An 18,327-nucleotide genomic window follows, 5' to 3' on the forward strand; every position below is an offset into this window, starting at 1 on the left:
TGTGCAAAAATACCTGTTGAATGAGCAAGGATCATAATATTTAGTCAACAATACAACAGTACAAGCACCTGATACTGAATATGATCTACTTTATAGCCTGTGTTGTTCTGTATTACTAAAGATGCAATGCTGTCAAAGTTCCACATCAGTGTCAAATCAAAGCATCAAGCACCAAAGTCCTGTCCCATGAAGGGCTGAGTCATTAACTTGACCGACCAACAGCAAATCTGTTCCTGACACTTCAACCTGTTGAAGCAGAACACTCTGTGGACCACTCCTTTGCATTTCTGTGTGAGAATAAAGACCTACTGCATCATTAATCCTGGCAGCATGTTTTTGCAGTGGTAAAACTAAAAGCAAAAACATATCGCGAAGATATGATTAGCCCCCAGAACTACTCACTTCAGATAAAATTCTTGACCTTAGATCATGTCAGTTACTACCTCCAGAAAGACATTTCAGTCCTCTTGCTACTTAAATAGCAATCTGTGAAAGTGAAATGGAAGGAGGCAGCAATATCTTTCTTATACCACTCAGCACTATGTAGTAGTCTGATAACATGACTCTGCTTCTGAAAACACATTAGGTATTTTAACAAGTTTGCTTTTAAATAAACTGTATTACTTGAGACACTTTTTAGCAGTGCAATAAAGTATATGAAAAAGAGGTTTTCATATTTTTTTTTTTTACTTTGAATATAAAGTGGTCAACTTCTTTTGCATTGCATAAAATTTTAAAATTCTGTAGACATTAATAATTTAATACAAACTTTAAAAGTTGTCATTTATTAACTGTCCTTATTCAGAAGCAGGTTAAAGTATATACAGTGACAAGAATACAATTTATGAAAACAAAGAAGCTTAGATTAACTCTTAATTATTAGGTGGTCACAGCAATTTATTCTCCTACCTGCTTTCCATCCAGCGTACAAAGTCTCTTGACTACACCTGAATCTAACTTAATGGCTTCTGTGATGTCAGTCAAGACCTGTTCGAAGGAGTGAGCAGTCTTCTTATTCAGTAGAATTCTCACAGCTTTCCGTGGTTTTACTCCACTCCTAATAACAGTCACTAATTTGGGTTTTATGAAATCTTTACTCTCCTTCACTTCAGTCTTTGTGGATGTCAGAGACGTCAAGGATCGAGTAGACCCAGTCCTTATGTTCACACACCAGTTTGGATTGACATTCTTGGTGTAATCAACTTTGCGATACGGTTCATTGGATGCACATACATAACTTTCACCTGAAAAGAAGATGACATTTTCATAATTTAAAGGGTTTAGCAACTATTTTTTGTAATTAAAAAAAAAAAAAAAAAACAACAACAAATTTTTCAGGACTGATTTTCCTGTATTTCAACCACAGGCCATTTTAAATGGAGGACTGTAAATCATCAGAGTTTTCCACCCAAACAATACCATACAAAGTGGTTTCAACACATTTCAAAAGACCCCTAGTTAAAAAATAAAAATAAAAAAATAAAGGGTAATAAGGGGGTTGAAGATATTTCCCACTTCTTTTGGATCGTAGGTTCTGACTGCAGAGTCATTTTGCAAGTGCTTAAATTACTTGAGCTCACAATACATGACATTAAGAGCATTCTCCTACAGCAAATTTCCAGGTCCTTCTCTATATAATCGTCAAATATATACTTCAAGATGTATAAACACATACCTATGTTTAATAATGAGTTATTTTTAAAATGAGCAAGTTTTAACAGAATAAAATTCTAGCATCTCAAGATCCTTGTCCTGAAGGACATTTTAATTTACCAGGAGTTACTGCTTTTCTACAAAGGACACACTGTTGAAATATATTCACTTCAACATTTTTATTCTTTTTTAAAAACCACAAACACCTGTTGAGGCCACAAATGTGACTGTGAAACTACAGGAATATGAAAGGACATCTATACTTCTCCATTTTATTTTCTTTCTCAATTCAAAGCCTGCACTGCTGATACTTCCCAAAGTTATGAAAGTCAGAGGACAAAAAATATTATCACAGGCTAGTAATACACACCTTTACATCAATTATTTTAAAGTGGCACCAGCCATGACGCAAACCTAAGGAATTTGTTAGCTTTCTCCATTCCTTGACATAATGCAAGGCTAGTGACTAACTGGGGCTTTTTTGTTTCCTTTTGTTTGGGTGAATGTGGGTTGTTTGTTTTTTTTTTTTTACAAGAGGATATTTTTCTCTTAAAACTGCTGGGTTTTGTTTACCACAACTCTTTTAGCGTCTGACAGCAATATTCAAGATGCAGACCATAACAAAGGACATCTTTAACTCTGTGTTATTTCTGTAACCTACATCCTTGGGGTCACACAAAATGACATCCAAAGACTTTCTCGAAAAGGCAGAGTATTGCCAGAAGGATGAAAGCATTCCAAACCAATGGAACACACCAGACAGAAAAGCCTTTCACTATTTTAGAACAGGTTAAACATTTTTTTTAAGATTAAAGCTAGATGCTCAAGGTCACTGGTGAAACAAACTAAACTCACCTCCTATATATACAGCAAAAAGGGCAAAGCGTACACACACATCTGTTGAACAGTATTGTAGAAGGTATAAAATGTATACCTATATTTAAATAGACACTAGAAAAATTCTAAACGATGCTTTTACTTTCTGAACTTTCGTTTGGAGAGCTGATTTAGCTTAGAAATTGTGTAGCTTATTTTAAAAGCAAGATAGGAAACTACTTTCAACCCCCTGAAGAATTACTGTGATCTGAAAGACTTTTTCCTGTTTCTCTTCCCATACCAGTTACACTACTTTCTCATCTATCTTGTATTTCAACGTTCTTGAAAGTTTACTTACTGTATTTGAAAGAATTCCACATTATCATGATTTAGCTTGGGAAAACGTGGCAGCCAGTTATGCCTCCACAAACATCACTGGGACTGTACTCCACAGAGGTACAAAGAAACAGTTTGGTGTGGGGTTTTATGGACACCACTGCCATGCCTGTATTCTTCCTCTTCACTCATCCCCATCATCGTTCCCCCTCATATACGCAGATCAAGTGGTGCACAAAACCAACCAATACAGACAAAACCATGACTCCTCTTTCCCCAAAGGATAAGCAAAGAAAAAAAGATGTTTTCACCCATAACCTCCTTGAATGGCATTTCAACACAGCTGCACGCACACTAGCTCTAATCTACAGGTAGAGTAAAAAAAAAACCCAAGCCCACACAGCTTAGGAAGAACCATAGTGGCCTAGAAGCTTATGCTGCCCCAGAACTACATGCTAAATGGCAAAAAGCCTGCAGGCAATCATAATTACTATTACCTGCTTTGAGCAAGACGTTGGACAAGATAACCTCAGAAGGTCCCTTCCAAACTAAATTACCCTATGATTCTAAATAGGTGGACAGCTCTCTCTTGACAGCTGTTCTCAGAGACCTTTCACTCATCTGTCCTGTTACTGTAAAATAGCAAGAGGTGTTAAACGTTTTGTTAGCATAGCTCAGCTGCAACTGAAAGCGAAGACTACCCCCTCTACATCCTCTTAAATTAGATTCAAAGGACTATGCTTATTTTCTGAATAATTTCTAATAAGCCATGAAGCTGTCTCTCTCTAAACACAGTGCTGCCAAATAAGTAGCATCTCAAAGAAGCCGGTAGTTCTAATTCATACCGTTAGACTTACTAACATTGTAACTGCTGATCACTGTTATTCCTCCCTCTACAACTTGTTTACTGCGTGATGTAGAACCCTGATGTGGTTTAACCCCAGCCAGCAACTAAGCAGCTGCTCACTCACTCCGCCCCGGTGGGATAAGGGAGAGAAAATCAGAAGGGTAAAAGTAAAAAAACTCAAGGATTGAGATAAAAATAGTTTAATAGGTAAAGCAAAAGCCACACATGCAAGCAAAGCAAAACAAGGAATTCATTCACTAGTTCCCATCAGCAGGCAGGTATTCAGCCATCTCTAGGAAAGCCGGGTTCCATCACTCATAACAGTTACTTGGGATGACAAATGTCAACACTTCAAACATCCCCCACTTCCTCCTCCTTCCCCCAGCTTTACATGCTGAGCGTGATGTCGTATGGAATGTTCCTTTGGTCAGCTGGGGTCAGCTGTCCCAACTGTGTCCCATCCCAGCTTCTTGTGCACCCCAGCCTGCTCACTGGCAGGACCCCAAAAGGAGCAGAGAAGCCTTTGGCTCTGTGCAAATGCTACTCAGCAATAACGAAAAAATCCCTGAATTATCAACACTGTTTCCAGCACAAATCCAAGATGTAGCCCCATACCAGCTGCTATAAAAAAAAAAAAAAAACTATCACCCAAAACCAGCACAAACACTTAGGACAATTTTTTCCACAATTGCACGCTAAACTTTTTATGGATGCACCTAGCAAGTAACTTAGTTTTTTGTGTGCGCCTGTTGGTTAAGAATGCTAATTATTATATCCACCTACCATAAATTAATTGAAGGTCATTGTTCTGGCTGCATGATGTCAGGCATTCAACTTTTGAAAGTCGCTGACCACTTGCTTTGAAGTTTATTGATCTGCATAAGACTTTGGTAATTTTTAATCATCCTCTGATAATAATTTATATATAAACCTGACAGCATCCTGTGCATGAGAATACCTTTCTAAACACACTGAGTGCCCCTAGCATCTCAAAAGACTTTACATGAGCTTCAGTTCATGAAGTCCCTATCACTTCAGAGTAACCAATTCAGCACACCCTGTCCAGCTGTTAAAGAAATTAAAGAAATCTTAGCAATCAGCACTACAATGTATGTCAAAACTCAACATCATTGAGCATGTTCAGAATTACCCTTTCAAACTCAAAAAGAATGCACTTCCTAGACCATTAAAAAAACAACCACAAAACAACAAACGGACAGAAGACAATTCAAGGTTAAACCTCAGGGCTGAAGCTTAAATTAACAAAGTAAAAAATAATAGGGGAAAAAAACACCCACACCACAAAACCCCCTCTAAATTAAGGCTGTTCAGAAACAGGCTCTCACACTTGAAAGAAATTAAATGCTTTATGTAAAGTAGTACAGGTAGAGAACAAAAGGTCCCTTTGCTAAAGGAGTTACCATAGAAGAGTCTCAACATGGTATGCTTGCTTTGTCTTTTACAGACACGTATCATAACAGAGTATCTTTTTCGTACTATCATGGAATGTGACCTACTATCAGAGCTGTACCTACAACACCCCTCAGGACAGCAGAAATTGTCGTGTTATAAAATTTTCAGTATTAAAAAGGAACTTTACTTTTTTAAAATCTCAGTGTAAAACTCTTTGCCTTCTACTAGTTCCCTTGCTTGATGCATAAATAAAATAATTTATTGATTATCTGAATAGGTTGCAATACCTGTTTACTACAGATTTCTTATCATTATTTCTTTTCCTTTAAAGAGAGGCCTTCATTTTCTTTCTCTAATAGAAATAAAAAATAAAGAAGTGCTTTCAACTTAAAACAATGTAGTACCTTAAAAGAACACATTTCAAATAACTTGTTTCAACTGCATTTTGCCAAGTCTTAAGTTGAAGCAGAAGCTATTTCAGCTTTTTTTTTTTTAAATATCTGGCAAAACTGATTGCAAAATTTCCTATAATTGGCAGATACAGGAATGAGTAATTACTTGATAACTGTAGTATATTACAGATTGTTTAGTAAGTGTTTTAATTTCCATGCCTGTTTTCTTATACCAGTCATATAAACTAAACTTAGTAACAGGTTTTACATGGAAAACAGATTTTACTACTACACCTACAAGGCAGGCACAATATGGCAGGATTACGGCAAGGCCTGTAAGTGAGGAAACACATGCATTGACTTGCTTGGTTCATGACTTCAAAGATAAAGGATGAAGTTTTTATTCTACTGAAATTATTACTTAAACTTCTAATGATTTCACCCCAGCCAGGAATTCACCCACAGGTTCTAAGTGCTACCAAGACTCTTGCAAAATACCCCCAAAAATGCTAGAAACAGAATATAATTAGGAAACCAATTGCTGCTTTCTGCATAATAATTATTTTCTAGAAATGAGTTAAACATTTATTTGGTTGGTTGAACAGGGATATACAATTGATCATTCAACAGAAGAAAATATTTAAGGAAGAAAACAAATGGCAGGGGTGAGTTACATCACACCTATGAAGTTCACTAAAGGAAAGTTTCCTACAGAATGGTGTATTCAACAAGCATGGCTAAGAAAACAACACCCCTTGATGAGCAGGCATTTAATTTTTGATCACTGTGCTATTGTTTAAATTTTTATTTTAGCCATCCTCCAAAGCAGAAAATGCATTTTTATACGTCTGTTTGGAAGAAACATCAAGTAACGTCTAAGAGTATTATCTCTCTTTTAAGTTACACTTTGTAGGTAAAAACCTGAAAGCGTAATGCTATATGTAGTATCTGCTCATGGCTTTGTATGACCTGATTTAAAATCTGCTTGGAATTAATTCATGTGAAAACACACACTTCTGATAATCTCCCAACTCTCACAGAAAAACAGTATTTGTAAAATGTAACACAGAGCACTTCATTTCTGGGGGGTTTAAACCAGTCAAATTGACTTCAAATGCTATCAATAAAGTAGCAGATAACTTTACAGCCAAAACTACACACATAAATAAGTTTGGCTGTTTCACTAACTGCCTTGAGTGAGATTTTTCATGTGTGTAACCAAAATTCATAGCATCACAATTACTAAGAAAATATTTTCTGAGACTTCAGCAGCATTTTGATCAGGCTGTAGCTTTTTTTTGTCCTTTGTACATCTACCAGCCCTATAAAGTTGACACAACTCCTCCAACAGGCATAAATAATACTTCAAATATTTACATTGCTGACTTTGATATGGTCCATTTTATGGTTTGAAGGCCCACTTTCCCTTTATAGTCTTGAAAGATATTAAAGCTAATGCATACTAGCCTTAACTGGCACATAGTCACAGCAGTTAACAGTACTGGAAATAAAATACCATGTCTTTAGCTTACATTAGCATTAACATGAATCAGCTCCCTAGTTTTTAGATCAGGTCGTGAAGTTAGTCACTAATATTACATTGCAATTGCAGGTAAAGTAGTAAACTATAGACTAATGAAGCAGAAAGATAGATTATGCAATACCTTCTTTTTTTTTTTAATGCAGAAAAAAACTCGCAAGAATTACAGACATAGGTTACAGCTGGGACTCTGAACACAGCCAAATTATTCTACAGCAGAAAGCTTAACCAGACTGCAGAGTAGTTTTGGCAGAAGTATGAAACCTCCTTAGAAGTTGGCATTATAATTTCAACGGAGCATATGTGTCATCCATCCCACACTTCATGACAGTACCCAGAGCAATCTAAAAATGTCAATTCTTCCACAAAGAAATCCTGCTACCACCAAAAATTCCTCAAATAGGGCATATGCTCACTTAAAAGGAGTAACATCTGCTGATATTTTGGCTCTCAATATATTCAACAAATGGAGTAAGTTTACTTCTGATTCTCTATGTCTTACTAACATTAGAAAAAACAACTAGAAGACATGAAACATTGCCTATTACCAAGGAAACATTACCTGCCTCTAAATAATTTACCTGTGCTGCATTAATAACCAGATGCACTACCCATGAAACGAAGACCCATCTGTGTGCTGCGTGTATATAAGTTAAGCACCCTGTAGAAGGATTCCAATTTTCAGAGGGCTAACAGTCCAAACATGATACTCACCATGCCCTTGCAACAGTAAAATACAGGTTATGAACCGAATGGATAAAAGAGAAAACAAGACTACATTGGTCAATCCACCTGACAAACAGCCATAGACCATCAGCTGCCTAAATGCTGTTTTGCTTACTTAAAAACTTACCTACCAAGGTTTCCGTTTGCCATCTGTTTCTTCAACACTGTTATTCACAGGAAACGTGCCTAGCTCACCTTTCAAGATATAAATCCAGGCATAAAGAGAGCAGGGTGTCCATGAACTCTCCAAAACTCATCCGTGCAACTTTAGGTACTGATAGGAAAAGGATTTATCTTCTCCTTCGGTGTCACAAGTGTACATCACTTGCAACTATGTGCAGTTTTGAGGAAGCACAGCTGCCTGACAACTTGGGGCTCTTCACAGCTCAAGTTTTGTGAACTGAAGCCCACCACTAAGCATATAACAAATAGCCTAGAAACATTCAGACTTTTTGTCCTTAAAAACAGAGAGTACTAAAGAAAGATTTGTAGATATTTCAGTTTTCTTAGCATTGGGTTAGAAACCAACTGTAGATACACCATGTAGTGAGTGATGTAAAGTAGAAATTAAGTGTACAACACTCAAAAATCCTGAGTCGGGATATTTGAAACAGATGTCTCTGAACAAGGCTTTCTGGCTTGCTTTTTGCCAGGTGTTAACAAGCACTTTCTACCTCCTGACAGTCACATAAAGCATCATGTTTTTAAATGGCACACTGCATAACAGAGAATGATATAGCTGGCATGGGTAAAAACATTGCTACAGAAAGAAAACGGTTAGGTCTTCATATTTTTCAAGCATGTCCTCCCCTGTGAAGCACATAGGACAGGGCAGGCTTCTAGGGTACATTTCATCTGTCCATCTCACATTCCTCAGCTGCTTTTGGTGGAACTCACTAGTTTCAAGAGTGCCAAAAGCTGCTTATTCAGTATAGCACAGTAGTTATTAGGGTTAGTAACCTCTTAACTTTAGGAATCACAGGAGGGTACCCTTTTTTTGTTCTGTAACACAAAGCCGAGCAGATTTCCTGACCAGTGTACTTATGGCATGTATAAGAGGGCTGATCTAAAAATAAACCAACCCCTTTTATGAAGGATTAGGTTATTTAAATCTCTTTCCTTCCTTTCTTTCATAGAACTTCCTTCCTTATCATTTTCTCATGATTCCTTCACTTTCACATCACCTCCAATAACCCTGTGTAAGTCACGATCTTTCCTTATCTACAACATTTTACGTTTCCCGTGTATGTTTTAAACCTGGGATGAAAACCAGGATTTTAGCAGATTACTAACTGCTCCGAGTTCTCTTTTGACTTAATTTAGTCCGGAGGTTCAGAGGACAACTTCCTACAAGCTTTCATACAATCACAGAACAGCTGGAGGTTGAAAAGGACCTGTGGAAGTCATCTGGTCTGAACCCCTGCTCAGGCAGGGAAAAAGCCTTCAGAAGACCATTAAGGCCACCTGGTATCAATCCCACCTAATACCACATGCTTCCTCCACAGAAAGTAAATAATTCTTTTCAGGTAAATTACATTTCTCCTGTCCCTGAAACTAGGAGATGCACATTGGTAGAACTGTGCTTTTTATTTTCCTTGGATGGAAAGTTAACTAACAATTACATCTGTATGTCCCAGCCACACCCTGTTGTTCCAGGACTCTGTAACGAGTGATCTGAACATGTATCTGGAAGTAAATGCTTTTAACAGTTTTTAATCACCCTATTATCCTTCCTTTTTACCTTTCTTTGTTAAACCCGTGACATTTGCCTCTTTTTAAAAGTATTACAGCTCTTTGCTTTACCACAGGAAGCATACCTTTTGGAAGAAGCAAAAATACAAACTGCCTACGTGGTGTTACTATGTGCTTGCCCAGACAAGAGAAAAGATATTCTTGACCTAATATAACAGCATGCATCAACCAGAATCACAGGTACTTAAGCAGGATTAAAAAATGTAACTATAATCTAAGGCAGAAAATAGTTGGATCTTTCGATACCTCATTTCAAAAACATTCTTTCACTCTGTATCAGTGTGGCAGAGCCCACTTCTTTAAAGCAGATATTGGCCACCGTGCTACATTTCCCAGCTACGCATAAGGACTGTCGTGCTCAGAACCTTCCCAGCTCCTGCCCAAAAACTTCCCTACAGGTGCCTGTTGATTGTCTGCACAGTTGTGCAGACAAAACTACTGACATTTTATAAAGGACTGTATTAATTAAGCACTGTATTTCAAAGAGCAAAGACTATTAGCAATGCTTCCTACCTAGGGAACTAGAAAAGTTGTCCGTCACATGCCAAATCAATATAACTTTTCTTACAGGGTGTTACATTTGGTTTCTTCTCCCCAAATCCAACATCTCCCAACTTTGCAGCAGACTTTTAACAATCACGATTCTCCATGCCTTTCACTGCCAAGACAATGAAAGCACAGGATAGCGTGACAGAGCATGACCGACATCAATGTAAAACACAAACCTCAGCACTAAAGAACTGCACAGTTCCTACTATTACCATTGTGTCATGCTTTAGAAGCTCACATTTTATTAAAAAAACTGAAGTGTTTAGACAAAATCAGTTAAATTGGGTAGAGAATAAAAATGAAACTATTATTCCATTATTGCTATTGAAGGGAAAATATAAAATTACACATGGAATCTCCTATTCAAAAGTAAAGATAATAAAAAGCAGCATAATGTCTAATAGTAATGTTGAAAGAAATAAAACTATGAGAAAGTTATAATATTCCCAAACTCCCATCCCCTCTCGGGTTCTCTCTGCTCAAACAAGATCTGGATCAGACAACAGAATTCTTTATTCCTCCCATTCTAAGAAAACAATGAAACCTGTCAAAGTCATAAGCCATAATGTTCCCTAATCTACAGGGGCTGGGAACATAAATGATATTTGCCTAAGGCTGGTCCAGCAGAGCATGCTTTTTGACTGTCACACTGCATTAAGAAAAGCTATACGCTTAAAATGGAGTTTGTCAGTTTTTGACTATTAAACACGATCTGGTCAAATTTTTAACTGTCTCAACCCGTAACAGTAATATTTGAAATCTACAATATGTCTTTGCATTAGCTATTTTCCTCTTAAAATTATAAATAGTAAAACAGATTGCCAAATATAGCCAAACCCCAAAAAGCATTCATCAGTGACTCAATTCAGCTAGTTTGGACTATTATAATACAGAATTTGATACTGCCAACTTTTATACCCCAGACAGATATTAACCTAATAAATGGCAAATAGGCCTAAGAGCTGGCCTGCACTGGGGCACATCAGCGTCCAAGAGCTACACGCACAGGCTTAAGTTGAGAGAGGTTTAATGCAGATCTTGCTGGCTTGGCAAGCATGAGTGAGCACTCACCTTCTACTGACTTTATAGAACTGCCACTAACGAACCTGAGCTGCTGTGATTCCATGTAGCAGTTCAACAGCACTGATGATGCACAGACAGACTAGTCAATTACGTATGGCATCAAGTAGCCATGTTCAGTCTGGTGTTCAGCCTGTGGCTGGCATGCACAACAGTACTTTATTTTCCTTTCTGCAAATGAAAAAGCAATACAACAAAACACCATTCAGAACTACTTCTGGTGCTACTACAGTTCAAGCTATAGGGTATCACCGACGTTCAAATATTCTAGAGCAGCAATTCAAGCTTGCTGTGCTGGGACTACAAGAAATAAAGAAAATAAAACCAGATCAGATCCTCTTCCAGCATCTCAAGAAGAAAATAGCTGGCAAAGAGCTCAGGTAATTTCAAGGAACGATGAATTCGCTACTCCCTTTGTACCCACCCCTCTATATGCTTTCCTTTCTCTTTATGGTAATTACACTTACCCTGGTAAAGTTTTTGGCATGCTAATTGGAGAACATACTAATCCAATTATGATGCTACAGGATTTTCTTAAGATTCCGGAGAGTTGTATTGGTCACAGATAGATGACTAAGTAATTGGGACTCATTTTTTTCCCCTTTTTATTTTACAGAGAAAACATGGAAGTGGCATTTCAATTGTGACACTGGCTTATTCTTCCAGTGAAGAGCAATGATAAAGGTCACTCTTTCGATGAGTATTTGAAGAGGCAGGAAGTAAGTTTTTGCTTTCAGTTATTAACTTATTTTGAGAGTACACACTGCATTTATACTGTTGTCCAGCAAGTCATTTTGTCTTTGGTTTAAGCCATAAAAGCTTAACATTATTCCTTCGGCAATGTTTCAGAAGTCATTCAAAGTTATCTTTACCCAATTTTTGTTTCTACATCTTTTCCCAACATCCCCACTCCATCTTTTTTTTTTACTACCTCTAAATTAATCACCAATTCAAGAAAAATATTTTGATTGACTTCATATTTATTTTATTACCACAGAGTTAGTATTTTACTCTACAGTAATTTCACATTTCCTCTGCTTTGACTGTGGAACAGCCTTATGGTAGATCACACAACGAGGAACGTCCTCAGGCACTATGTTACTATTACAAAGTGCACTTTCACGCGTACCTTTTTTTGAGTGAGACCCCCTTGATCTAGCAAATGCTGTAGCCTCTCCCTTCCTCTCACACATTCTGGAGTAGCTGGTGCCTAACTCCCACTGCCTTTACTAGTGAATTACATAAAGGTCTGCAGGGTCCTTTTCTCATCAAGTTCTCCAGGTGTGATTCAGCATTGCTTTGAAAAGGGGAGTTTCCAAATCAAAGCTTAAAGGATACGCAGCTGAAAGCCTAAAAAGGAGGAGCCATCAGAAGACCTATAAAGCATACTTCGTCATTAACACAAATCAGCTACACCTGGCATAGAGTCACCAGGTGGAAGACTGCAATGGTGGATGCATTAGATACCTAAGAAGCATCCAGTGAAAAATGATCATGAACCTCACAGTGTACACAACATAACCAACACATTTGAAAGGCTGATTCATGTAATGCTGAGTTTAAACTGTAATTTAAGACATCACATAACAAACACGGAGGAATTCTGCTCCTTGTTTTGGTAGTTATCACTCCCTGCAAACAAGGGACATATGGTTCATATAGAAAAAAAAAAGTATGTCTCAAAATGGGCCAGAACTAGTCAAGCGCCGCTCTGCTCAGATTTGCAAGGACTACATAACCTTAGCCACCAAGTCCCATTACCAAAGGCTACCTAGGGACAATTCTGAAAAGCATTTCATTCTGTAGAATGCTTCTGGAAATCAGACAAGGCAGATAATTCCCCCTGTGAATACAGACTCTGATCACATTTGGAAACAAGACTTTACAGCAGTTTGTTTTAATAAGCCGTAGGGTATAAATATCCCTCTTCGCAACACAGGGGCTTTCTCACCAAGAGCTGAGGCCACTGCCCGGCATCAAATGTCAGGGAATGACATCCCAGCATTTCCCTCTCTTACAAACGGTGGTGACAGAAAGGTAGCCAAGAACTTCCCTAGGGTTCTTGCAGATGGAAATCCCGGCTGCTCGCCCACTGTCGGGCCTGCCCACGCCAGGCTGACGGTGATCGCCCGGGCGGCGGGCGCAGCGGCCTGTCCACACTGGGGATCGAGGCCTGGTGCACCTCAGGGCGGCGGGCAGCCCCTCAGGGGCTCCACGGCTGCTGGCCTCCAGAAAGGCAGCCTCTCCGGGGGCGAGGGGCAAGCCCACCCGCCGCGCAGCACCAGTTCAGCAAGGCAGCCTCTCCGGGGGCGAGGGGCAAGCCCACCGCCCAGCGCCCGGCCCCACGCCGCCTCACGCTGCGCCCCGACATGCCAAGGCGCGACTGCCCCCGGCCCGCGCCCTGCTGGCCCCCTCACCTTCCACCAGCTCGTCCAGGCTGGTGAGCTTCTTGCTGCCATCGATGGTGTAGATGGTGCGGACACCCTGGGGCAGGTTGACGTTGTCCGACAGGGAGCGGGTGAGCTCCACCAGGAGGGCATCGAAGGAGCGGAAGCGGTCGGTGGAGATGGCGTACACCAAGCCCTTGAAGTACCTGTCCCCGTTGCGGTAGAAGCGGGCTTTGCGGGCTTTCTTCTCCGAGCTGAGCGCCTGCAGGGTCCGCGTCCGGTAGAGGCTGCAGTGGGCGCTGTGCGCCGGGCTGGGGATCAGCCCGTTGCCCCGCGGCCCCGCGGCCCCGCCGCCAGAGCCGGTCCCGCCGCGGCGCGGCCCGGCGCGCTGCTGCCGCTTGTCCCGCTCCTCGAAGTGCTCCAGCTCGATGCTCCGGTTGCTCGCCATGGGGAGCCGCCCGCCCGGCCGCCGCGACCCGACCCGAGCCGGCTGCGGGCTGCTAAGCCTGCCCCCGCGCCTGCAAAGGGCTCCGCTCGCCTAATTCAGCATCGCGCCCGGCCCCTCTCGCCGCAACTGCCGCGGGTGGCCGCGGCGCCCGCCCTGCCCCGCAACCGCAGCTCCCGCTGGCTCCGGCGCTACCCGCTGCTCCGCCCGCCGCCGCGCACAAAAGCATCGCTCACGCCTCAGCCCGGCGCCTCCCGCTACAGGCAGCGCCGCGGGCAGCGGGAGGAGGCGGGAGGAGGCGGGAGGCGCGGGGCAGCCCCGCGGCCGCGCCCCCGCGCCGGCCCCACGCAGCCTCGCACAATGCGGAGGGCGCCGCGCGCGCAGGTCCCCTCCCCGGCCCCGCCGCAGGGAGGCGGTGGGGGCGCAGCGCCCAACCCGCCCGCTCCCGGCCGGCCCCGGCTCCGCGCCCGGCGCGGGGGGGGCAGCAGGACCCCCGCGGCGCCAGCAGCCGCCGGTCAGCGCGGGCAGCGGTGCAGGACCCCGCGGCGGGCGCGGGCGCCTCAGCAGGGACGCAGCCGCCGCGGGTCCGGCGGGAGCAGCGAGGTGCGGCGCGCGGCGGGCGGGGCTGCGGGCGGGCCCCGGGGGCGGGCGGGGGCGGGGCGGGGGCGGCGCCATCGCGGCGCGGGGCGGGGGCGGCGGCGCTGTCCCCTGCGGCGGCGGGAGCCGTGGAGGATGCGGCGAGAAGGGAGCGGGGCTCTGCCAAGGAAGGGGCGCGATTCTGGGGAAGCGGCTTTCCCGCGGCTCTGCCCGACAGGACCGGGCCGCCCTCGGTGCCGGTCGGAGCTCTCTGCTGGCTCTCTCCTGGCCCTACGCTGGCTCAGTTACCAGGTTAAAACGCGAAACATGCCTCTAGGGCGCCTGTCAGCGTGGCCTTCTCCCTAAAACACGGCCCGCGCAGGACAGAAAAATGTGCATCCCTGTCGTTTCCCTTGGCCGTTTGGGAACGACACGGCCCCGAGCTTCCCACCCGCTCTGAGGAGCCACATAGCCCAGGGCTGCTTCCCGCAGCTTCAGCCTCCTAAAGGTGCCACGGCTGATGGCATCCCCGGGCCTCCTAAAGGTGCCCCGTCCCACGGCTGATGGCTTCCCCGGGAAAGTGGCTCTGCGCTCCCTGGACTGCTCAAGTCACATTCAGTTTTGGTAGGAAAGGCCAACGGATGCATTGAAATGGCTGCAGTTTCAACTTCTTTCCAACTTATTTTTTCTTGGCATAATGAGAACATCAAAAATAGAAAAGGCATTTACAGCCAGGTACAGGTGTTCCCTTTGTTCAGGTCTCTTGCTCTGAGAGATTCCAGCTGTGCAAGGTAATCACAGCTGGCCAGTCTCTGCTCCTTTGTCCCAGGCCAGTAAGAACCTTTGCCCACCCCTCACACTCCATGCGGGGTTGGTGGCAGGGGGTGGCACTGGGGCTGATCCTCTCCACTGCCAGTGTGACTGATGCAGGTGGAGCTGCTCTGCATGAAAATTAAATTAGTAACTGAAAGACACATATGGGAGAGAACAGGTTTATGAAAGTCCTTTTTGCGCTTAGGGCAGATCTCTATTCAGTAGAGACATTCTACAAAGCTTACGAGATATGTTGTCTATTTGTACATACTGGGAAATGGAAGAGATTTGGCTAAGGCTTATCTATGGGTTTGTGTTTCAGCCGTTTTTGGAAACATTGTTTGCCACACTTTCCATGGATTTATTATTTTTCACTTTTTGTACTTTGAAATACCAATAAAGTCAAGTATTATCTCACCATTATTACTGGGTTTATTACAAAGTAGATTAAACACCTACCTACAGTATTCCTCAAGACAACACATGGAAAAACATCAGTGAATTTCACTCTTTGTTGAAGCGTCAAGCATCTATTGTGCCCAGAAACCTCCACAAGCAAAAGGAAGTGATAAACCATGGGGCTGGGTTGTCTCCTCGGGTGGTAAAATCAACAGAAGGAGCTGAGCAAGGTGGGAGTTTTGTTACAGTTGGGGCATGAATACACCTACTAAGATTAGATGTGTAGGTCCTGCCTAAGAACCAGGACTGGGAAGCCACAAAACAGTAGGGAACAGTTTTCCTGGTTTTGATGTGTAGTTTCTAGTCCTGTTTACTGGCAAAGTTCCACAGGTGAAGTTCAAACTCAGCTGTGTAACTTTGCTCCAAAGTGGATTGGTCTCAGCTGTGAGGGCTGTATTTTTGCCAAATAGTACCACACTGCATGGGCACGTCTAGCCTTTGCAGAAGAAATCAAATTACTTAGGTTTACACCTCAGCTGAAGGTTATTTGGACTAACCTTTTTCAATTTGCTCAGAAGCAGACCACAACAGCTCAGGGAAGTTTAATTTCCCCCTTGTACACAACCTCTACCTCCTTCCAGCTGTTAACTGCATCTGCTATTCACAGTACAGAACTCAACTATGTGCAAACGACTCATGCAGACTAATGTGTAATATATATATATATGAATTTAATATGTTAACTGTGTCTATGACTGAATTTAGGTTGGAGAATTCAGTATCAGGGTAGAGATTTTATTGGTTTCAAGTTGTTTTGCTGGGTGGTAGGATGCATTGTGTGCAGGACTTGCTCTGACTTCTGAACTCCCTAGCTAGAAATGGGATGGGGGGAAAGGAATTTTATACAACCCCTACAGTAAAGTAAAACCAAAAGGGAATTCTTACACCCTTGACCAGGCAAACTCTTTCTCCTTCTCAAAGGGAATCCCTGCTACAGAGAGTTTTTGAAGCGTGTATAGCCACGGTGTTTTATAAAGCATATAAACATGAAATTAACTTCTGGCCTATAAAATTGAACTACTTCTATATCAAGAGGCTATTTACAGAGAGGCTGCAATTAGACCTGCATGTGTAACTGCTAAGGAAGTTCCTGGTGACACCTCAAACATGTTTCTACAGCTTGTGCTCTTCCTTTTTGGTTCTTTTCAGATGTTTGTATTTTGAATAAGCTCTGTCAGCCCCCACTGGGAATGCTTCACAGTGCTTCTATTTGTATGTATGCTTTGCCTTTTCCTTGCCACCTCATTTGCCCTTGAGAGTTACCTGTAGTCAGAGATGTTTTAAAAGACTTTCAAAGATGAGGAATAGAACCCCCAAAACAACCCCATATGCAGCTGAACTACATTTGCTGTTACACACGAGAAAATTAATGTGCTTATATAAGCAGTTCTGTATGGAACTGAGCTACGCAATTCCATTATCTTCTTCCCACTTTATCTTTGCGAATAGGGTTGATGAATGAGCAGTTCACTTAACAGCAAGCAATGTTACATGTATAAATGATACTTTGCTTATTAACCTAAATCTCCTGACACCATAAAAATGTGATTATCAGTCATTCTTGGGATATTCTTATTCTATAGATATACATTTCCTGTTTGAAAAGAAAAGAGCTTCCAGTTTCCATGTCCATCTAATTAACCAGTTCTCTTTCCTGTCTTTGCTTGAGTTTTTTCTTCTGCTTTATTATGGTGGGCATAACAAATTCTTGGTTTAAATATCTTCCTGTATCTAGAAGACCTTCTACGTGTCTTGGGTTTTTTTTTGGTTTTGTTTTGGTCCATTGGTTTTGGGGTGGGTTTTTTTGGTAACAAAAATCTGTTAAGAAAATTCTAAAAGGAAACCAAAAGAACTTTACCATCAGATACAATGTTCCTTCTTCTTCTGTCACCTGAACTCCTTACCTTCCTGAGTGGAATTGAAGTTGTTTAGCACATTAGTGGGTTGATAGGCAAAATTAAGTTCAATATCAGAGTTTATAGTGGTTAGTTTTAGAAGAACATTTATGTGTCTGACCTTTGCATTTAGCTCATTGATTTCACCTTGAAAATTATAATATGTAATGTTGCTAAGGAAGAAAAAAACCCCACCATAAACGTGGGATTTGTTGGCTCAAGATTTATCATGTGAAAAACATTCTTTGAATAATTCAATAACAAAATGTTTACTTGTGGCATCAAAGATATAACATTTGAGTATTGAAACGATGAAATGGTTAGTTGTAGTGATTTGTTTTCAACCGAGAATATTAAAATGCTTTAAAAATATTCATCCAATAAAACCTCTCAGCATCCCTGTGAGATGCTGTGCCCTATTCATACAAATATATGTATATAAAATGGGAAACCAAAATTTTAAGCGACTTGCCCAAATAGCAGAGAAGTCAGACTGGAACCAGCAACCTCTTCAACCACATTCTTTTCATCCACTCAAGAGTTTCTCCATGAATTCCATGTAGAATATAGCATTGCTTTTAATATGGTAGATGTGAGTATAGACAGCTATACAGAAACAAGACATACAAAGAAATACGTCACCATAGG

The 18,327-nt window shown here is 41.9% G+C and overlaps 1 protein-coding gene across 6 annotated transcripts in view; it reads right to left on the minus strand.

Moving 5' to 3' along the window:
• Positions 1-14,578, minus strand: part of DCLK2 (doublecortin like kinase 2) — a 96,405-nt gene extending 81,827 nt beyond the window's left edge. For 5 of the 6 annotated variants that reach the window (XR_005105635.1, XR_005105634.1, XM_037396373.1 and 2 more), the window contains exons 1-2: positions 13,522-13,939; positions 910-1,244 (exon numbers count right to left, since the gene is read on the minus strand). Coding sequence is in view for 4 of the 6 variants with exons in the window: in XM_037396373.1 (XP_037252270.1) it covers positions 910-1,244; positions 13,522-13,939 (753 nt within the window). In the remaining 2 variants the exon portion in view is untranslated. Of the gene's footprint in view, positions 1-909; positions 1,245-13,521 lie in introns of all 6 variants that reach the window. The other variant, XM_037396365.1, reaches the window with a different exon arrangement.
• Positions 14,579-18,327: the final 3,749 nt, after the last annotated feature.

Source organism: Falco rusticolus, chromosome 1 (assembly GCF_015220075.1).
Source record: "Falco rusticolus isolate bFalRus1 chromosome 1, bFalRus1.pri, whole genome shotgun sequence".
In the NCBI taxonomy this organism is placed as follows: domain Eukaryota; kingdom Metazoa; phylum Chordata; class Aves; order Falconiformes; family Falconidae; genus Falco; species Falco rusticolus.